Raw genomic sequence first — 8,081 nt, forward strand, 5'->3', positions numbered from 1 at the left:
CGGGGTTTCACCATGTTGGCCAGGATGGTCTCGATCTCTTGACCTCGTGATCCACCCTCCTCGGCCTCCCAAAGTGCTGGGATTACAGGCTTGAGCCACCGCGCCCGGCCAGAATTTTTGTAGATTTTCAGTTGCTTGGTAAGGAATATTTCTGAAAGTGTCTGGCTTAGAGTATGACAGGTTTAAATTTCTGTTAGATTTAATAGTAAAAGGAGTCTTTATTCATTTTCCTGTCCCAGATTATGGAGTATTTTTCTGTCTTCTAGCCTTATAAAAAGCAGGATTATAAATTATATCTCATTTTAGCCTGTCACATTGAAACACAGAATGTATGGCCATGATTCTTTAAGTTTCTAGACTATTCAACACAGAAGTTGATTTCTCTCTCACAAGATAGAGAGTATCTTTTAAAACAGAATTATCCTAAAGAATCTATAAAAGACAGCCAAGCTCTCTGCTTTTTTTCATGGCTTTTTCTTAACATATTATGGTTTACTTATGTTACACCCCTAAGCTCACCAAAAATGTCTAGTCTCAATCAGTTTTATTAAACAGTTTATTTTGAAGTTATTTTAAATATTACAGGCCAGTCATATTGACAGTAATATAAAATTCAACTGGACCATGCACTGATGTTTGAGAATATCTTGTTTCAATTAACAATGTGCTGCAATACCCAATTAAATCACTATTTGTTCCAGGAACATTTTTTAACATAAAATTTCAGGTTGCCAAGGAAGTTTGATTTCTTTGTACTTTACAAAACTATGTGTTTATATTAGAATTCTTACTGAAGTTTTCAATGTGTTTTCCTTTTAAGATCTCCATGGTGAAAGATCCATTCATTGATATTTCACTTCCTATAATAGAAGAAAGGGTAAGGAGAAGAAAACTAATGATGAGGCTTTTGTGAAGAACATTTATTCATTTATTTAAACATTTGTCAAGTATATTACCAGACATCTGAAAGTCATTATTTTTTCTATGTAATTGAATTTGTATTTGTAATTGAGTCTGGGGGCTTGGGGGTTTGTGTACGTATGCATAAAGTATAATAGTTTTTATTCTCAAGAAATTTAAATTCTTAAACACTTTTTATTTTGAGAATGTGTTAATGTTTTATGTTTCAAGTCAGTTAGAAATTTTAAGATGAGGACATCCAGAATTTATTTGCTAAAGAAGTTTTGTGTTATGTACCTGGCATTTTACATAGGTTTCAAAACCTTTACTTTTGGGAAGAACGAATAAATACAGAAGTTTACAGGAGACAGATCATGATCGATGCAGTGGCAGTGTTGCTATAGAAAATATTCCTCAACCTAGAGCTGCCAAAAAGCATTCTTCACCTAAAGATAAGGTAAGACCATGAGCATTTGTTAGACATCTGTTTTTTAACAGTTTATTAACAAAAATTTCAAGCACATCTAAAAGTAGAGAACATAGTGTAATAAACTCTCATGTACCTATATTTTGGCTTCGTAATTATCAACTTGGCTAATTGTTTGCTAACTATATCTATCCCACATCCTCCCCTTCCTCCCATCCCAGACTATTTTTGGATAATCCCAGATTATTTTTGAAATAAATCCCAAATATATCATACACTTCAACAGTGTGTATTTTAAAAGAGAGATATTCTTTTTTTTTTAGTTTCACTCTTGTTGCCTAGGCTGTTGTGTAATGGCATGATCTTGGCTTGCTGCAACCTCCGCCTCCTGGGTTCAAGTGATTCTCTTGCCCCAGCCTCCCAAGTAGCTGGGATTACAGGCATGTACCACCACACCCAGCTAATTTTGTATTTTTAGTAGAGATGGGGTTTCACCATGTTGATCAGGCTGGTCTCAAACTCCTGACCTCAGGTGTTCTGCCTCCCTCATCCTCCCAAAGTGCTGGGATTACAGGAGTGAGCCACCACACCCAGCACTAAAAGAGAGATACTCTTTTTAAAACTCCAAAACAGAGTACCATTATCATACCAAAAGTATTAATTCATTATAAATAATGTAAGGAGTCGGTGATTATTTAAATTTCTGCAGTTGTCTCATAAGTACTCAGTTTTTTATTTTGCTTTCTAAAGTTTTTTTGAATTTAGGATTTAAAAGAGGTCTATAGATTGCAATTAATTGTTGTGTCACTCTCTCTTTTTCTTTTTTCTTTTTTCTTTTTTTGAGACAGAGTTTTGCTTTGTTGCCCAGGTTGGAGTGCAGTGGTGCGATCTTGGCTCACTGCATCCTCTGCCCACTGCAACCTCTGCCTCCCGGGTTCAAGCGATTCTCCTGCTTCAGTCTCCCGAGTAGCTGGGATTATAGCCATGCGCCACCAGGCCTGGCTAATTTTTGTATTTTTAGTAGAGACGGGGTTTCACATGTTGGTCAGGCTGGTCTCAAACTCCTGACCTCATGATCTGCCCACCTCAGCCTCCCAATGGTTGCCATGTCTCTTAAATCTGTTGTAATTTACAGATTTCCTCTCCCTCCTTTTCCTCCTTTGCAATTTATTTGCTGAAGAAATTAGGTCCTTTTTTTCAGCAGCATGGTATTAACGAGTTCCTCTGTCACCTTTATTTCCCCCCTGAGACATTTACATCCAGAGGCCTAATTATGTTCATGTTTAATTATTTAATTTTTAGCAAGAAAACTTTTAGGTGGTAGCATGTATACTTCCATCAGGTAGATGCACATAATGTTTTATGTCTCTCTATGATATTACCAGCCATTGATAACCATTGTCTAGACCTGTTATTTCACTAGACATACCTGGTTTTTTCATGTAATAAAGTTACCTTTCTTTTAGTTTTGATGGGAAAGAGGACAAGTTTGCATATGGTTCTAAAATGAGGAAATTTTGCAAAAATGCAAAGAAATCAATCTGAACTTATACTTCAGCAAAGAAAACTTTTTTATATGAAACGATTTATATTAATTTGGCAAATTGACATACTGAATTTAACTTACTCTTTTACAAATTTTATTATTTATTATTGTTGTTATTATTTTGAGACAGTCTCACCCTGTTACCCAGCCAGGACGGAGTAGCACGATCTCAGCTCACTGCAACTTCTGCCTCCCAGGTTCAAGGGATTCTCGTGCTTCAGCCTCCCGAGTAGCTGGGACTACATGTACACATCTCCATGCCTGGTTAATTTTTGTATTTTCTGTAGAGAGATGGTTTTGCCATGTTGGCCAGCTGGTCTTAAACTCCTGGTGACCTCAAGTGATCTACTTGCCGTGGCCTCCAAAATTGCAAGGAATATAGTTGGCCTGAATTTAACTTACTATGTTAGAAGGCTTATGTTAGAAGTAACAAGACTTCAGAAAGGACAACATGTTTTCTTTAAATAAAAGCTAACATTGCTTCATAAAATATATAGGGCAGTTAAATTCAGCGTGAGTATATGCGTTATTCTAAATGGTATAAAGCAAAAGCATCTTATGGAGTTGGAAAGGGTTAAAGCATTATGTTGCTGTTCCCCTAAAAAGCACTGGTTATTAAAATATAAATGTGTAGTCATTTTTTTTTCTTTATTTTTGCTTAAAGAGTTAGGAGATTATGTGGTACTAGCCACAGTAGTTTTTTAATATATCCGCTATCCAAATGTATGAGAAAAATAATTCCCACACAGTATTGGTTAGGAACTGAGGATATGCATATAGGAAATATTGAAACAGTCTGTACCTCAAAGATCTGACACCACATGGATATAACTTGTGCTTTTGCTGAACAAACTGGATCTATTCTTTATTAAAAATTTATTTTCATATAATACAAAAAGGTATTTCATATAATACTTTTTTGGTTACTTTTTAAAATTTGACCTATTCTTTATTGAACACTTTTTTCATGTAATAGAGTTACTTTTTTTTAGTTTTGTTGGGAAAGAGGACAAGTTTGCATATGGTTCTAAAATTAGAAAAGTACAGTTCTAATACCATCTTTAAGGTACTATATTCAAGAAGCAAAAATTTAAATGACATAAATTTATTTCAGTCATCAGGAAATTTATGTTTACAAATTATTTCCAGTAGTTCAACTACAGAACCAGTTCAGTCATGGAACCAGAATAATTCAGTAGTTAACCAGTTTCACTACTAGTTTTATAAAGATAATAAAGTCTTGTTTTTCTGAGTAGTAAAGTTGTTAATAAGAGTATCAAGATATTTTTGACAAACTTTTCTTTATGGTATTCATTAGTCTCTTACCATAACAGAAGCACCTTGCATCTTTCAGAATTGTAATAGAGGTATAAGTACTGATTTGATCATAAGTTTTTGAGTTTTTCACCTTTTCTCTTTGTCAAATTATATTAGTTATCTCATTAAAACCAGAAAACAGCTTAATATGAAGAATAATAAAAAATACATAAAAATAACAGTGAAATTAGCTGAGAAAATCTTGCCCTCAAGTTGCAAGGTGTTATCTCTGAGTACCTTGGAAAAGTCATTTTATTTTGCTTACTGATAGCAGGCAAATAATCCAGTTAAATAAAGTACTGTAAAACTAATACGTGCAATTTCTGGCCTAAATACAGAAAAAATAACAGGAAGCAGATACATTAAACAGAGTAAATAGCCATAGGCATATATAAAGGTCCTTCTTAAACCAAAAGCTAAGGTAAAATCAGCTGCAACAAATGGCTACCAAAAGATATTATGTGAAGTCTATTCCATAGTTTATTTTTCTTCTCTTCTTTCCCCTCCCCACAGCTTTTTAAAAAACTATCATGCTGATTGAATAAATATAGAAACTGGAAAATCTCAAATTGCTATCCCTATTTAAAATTCTTCCTCAGTTCATTAATTCAGAAAAAAATCAAAAAGTTGAATTCTCTGAGCCACTTCAACACATAAGTATATTAGTTATATGAAAGATGTTTTTAAAAAAAATTTCATAAAATTTTAATACTTCTGCCAGAAGCATAAGCGTATTGTGCCCTGGTGCAATTTACATGAACCTTGCTTCCCACCACCTGTTAGCTGCACAGCCTTTTGCCAATTAAGCTCTTTGAGACCCAGCTCCTGCATTCAATTATAAGATCATAATCTTGCTGTTTTTTTCTATTTATCCCATCTATTCTTTATTTCTGTTGCTACTTTTACGCACTTTTGGTTTTAATTGAATAATTTTCACGTTCCATCTTATTTTCCTCTGTTTTCTTTTTAGTTATTATAAAAGATGTTATTATGGAATTGCTGAAACCTGTGTTGTACCTCTCATTGGGGTTAAATTCAGAAAAACAGTCCTCTTTTTTACATGGAAAAAATGAAAATTTCAATTTTTCTATTCTTTTACCAATCAGACCAGTCACCAAAATAATACGGGTATAGTTACAGTATCTATCAATATACTTAAAAATAGATTTGAGGAAAACCCTGTTTTCAAAGGGATCTGACCTGATTTTACCATTTTTCCTAAGGTGCTAAATTGATCAAGGTATTATACAGAAGTATTTGAGAAAATGGCGACTTAATGTATGTAAATTTTTTAAGACTTAAATTGAACCGATACTTAAAGTCCAAGTAAAACAATTGCAAGGATATTTTTGTTTATCATGTGGTATTGGCTCAATTTACTATTGGGAATTTTGGAAATACCCAAAGAAGATCATGTATTTCCCCTTTAATCGTTTTCATTTGTTATATTTTTACAGTTTAAAAGTAGACTTTTCCTCTCTACTTAGTGTCTGTAACAAAAAGAGAAGCTCCTTGCATCTTTTAAAATTAATAATAGAAGTACAAGTCCTGATTCAATAGTAAATTGAGTTTTTCACTTCTTCTCTTTGCTGAATTATACTACAGTTATCTCATTAAAACTGAACAAAGTTTAATATGAAGGATGATAAAGTGGTGAGGAAGAAAGGAGAAATGAAACCAGGATATAGTATTGTGAATACAAATGAAGAAAGTTAGCATTGGTGGAAAGGCCTGAGTATTTTTAAAAGTTTAAAAAATAGTGAAAGGAAACAGTGAGTAGAAATTTTTTATTGGAAAATTATGTGAGACAAAAAAGTACTACCTAAAATGTCTCAGGAAAAAGGTAGGGAAATATAGCCGCCTGATTGATTTTTTTTGTTTGTTTCCCTAGTCCCCATTCCTCTCCCTATTCCCCACCACCACTTGGTGCTCCACATTGCAGACGGCAATATTTCTAAAATACAAAACTGGTCCTTTTATTCCCTGTAGCCCTCAGAATCAAGTCTGATACATGCAGCTAATAGGCTTATGAAAAACTCAACACTGATCATTGGGAAATGCAAATCAAAACCACTGTGAGATACTGTGTCACACTGGTCAGAATGGCCATTATCAAAAAGTCAAAAAATAGCAAATGCTGGTGAGGTTGCAGAGAAAAGGCAATGCTTATACACTGTTGGTAGAAGTATAAATTGGTTCAACCATTATGGAAAGCAGTGTGGTGATTCTTCAAAGAGCTAAAAACAGAACTACCATCTGACCCAGCATTTCCATTACTGGGTATATACCTGAAGGAATATAAATAATTCTACCTGTGAATACACACATATGTGAATGTTCATTGCAGCACTATTCACAATAGCAAAGTCATGGAATCAACCTAAATGCCAATGAATGACAGATTAGATAAGAAAATGTTGTACATATACACCATGGAATACTATGCACCCATAAAAAAGATCATGCCTTTTACAGGAATGTGGATGGAGCTAGAGGCCACTGGCCTTAGTAAACTCATGCAGGAACAGAAAACCAAATGGGTCTTTGAACCGTTTCTTCTGCCAGGAACAGTCCCATTCTCCTCCTGTACCCTCTGCTGAATTCCTACATATTTCTCTGATTCACTCAATTCTGGATTAGTTCTTTTCCTCTGAATTTCTATAGCCCTGTATTTCTCTGTCATAACAATAATTGTATCCAACATTTGAGTTCTTAATTACGTCATGATCACTGTTTTCAGTTATTTACACCAATTACATTGAGTCAAGAGATGGATTAAATAACATGCCTAAGATCATAGAGGTAGCCTATGGCAGAAATGGGGATTCCAACAGATTAAACAAGGATCATGTTCTTAACCACATATACTGCCTCCTGCTGACTTGAATTTATGTCTTATCATACTTGCTTCTGTTGGGTTGGATTGTAGGATCTGCAAACAGGAACTGAGTCTGTCCTTGCTACTATGTCTCAGGTTTCTAGTTCAGTGTTTGTACATAAATGGTATTTAGGGAAACCATTAAGATCATTCTCATGATTGCTGCCACTAATAATAGCTGATACTGGCCAGGCATGGTGGCTCTCATCTGTAATTCCAGGACTTTGGGAGGCTGACGCAGGCAGATCACGAGGTCTGGAGATTGTCACCATCCTGGCTAACATAGTGAAAGCCCGTCTCTACTAAAAAGACAAAAAGTTAGCCGGGCATGGTGGCATGCGCCTGTAGTCCCAGCTGCTCGGGAGGCTGAGGCCGGAGAATCACTTGGAACCTGGGGGGTGGAGGCTGCAGTGAGCCGAGATCACACCACTGCACTCCAACCTGGGCAACAGAGCAAGACTTGGTCTCAAAAATAATAATAACTGACGCTTATGCTGCTTACTGTGGGCTAGGCACTGCTCTGTGGGCTTTTCTGTATATTGTCTCATTTAATCATCATGACAACCCAGTGTAGGTTGGTGCTTTCGTTTTATAGGTGAGGAAACTAGAAAACTGAGATGTCAAGTAATTTTTTCAATGTCACCCAGCTAGTAAATTGGAAAGTGTAAATTTGAATCTAGGCAGTCTAGTTCCAGAATCATGCTCTTAACCTCTGTCTTGTATCAACTCTTTGATAGTAAGCTTTTTCCTTGGAGTTTTGTTATTCTTTCAGAATAGATTAATCTTTGGTCCTAATTTATATTATAAACTTAGAATATTTTTAGTGAACTAAATCCATCATATGTCCACTAAGCAGAAAACAAGGATGGGAATGGGTACTTTTATATTTCACTGAGAGTAGGAGGGTAAAAGGGACAGATAGAATAGTCTCATTCAAAATTTCCTAAAACCAGCTGATCATGAGAATCACCTCTTTGTTAAAATGAATTCTCAAACCCAACCTCAGACATCAT

At 35.1% G+C, this 8,081-nt stretch overlaps 1 protein-coding gene across 2 annotated transcripts in view; it reads left to right on the top strand.

Annotated features, from left to right (window-relative positions):
- LOC119468122 (ubiquitin carboxyl-terminal hydrolase 45-like) overlaps positions 1 to 8,081 on the top strand; it is a 27,302-nt gene that overhangs the window by 1,953 nt on the left and 17,268 nt on the right. For both annotated transcript variants that reach the window (XM_037731096.1, XM_037731095.1), the window contains exons 2-3: positions 821 to 877; positions 1,214 to 1,357. In XM_037731096.1, the coding sequence (XP_037587024.1) occupies positions 821 to 877; positions 1,214 to 1,357 (201 nt within the window). The remainder of the gene's footprint in view (positions 1 to 820; positions 878 to 1,213; positions 1,358 to 8,081) is intronic.

This window comes from Cebus imitator, unplaced genomic scaffold, assembly GCF_001604975.1.
Source record: "Cebus imitator isolate Cc_AM_T3 unplaced genomic scaffold, Cebus_imitator-1.0 Scaffold382, whole genome shotgun sequence".
Lineage (NCBI taxonomy): Eukaryota > Metazoa > Chordata > Mammalia > Primates > Cebidae > Cebus > Cebus imitator.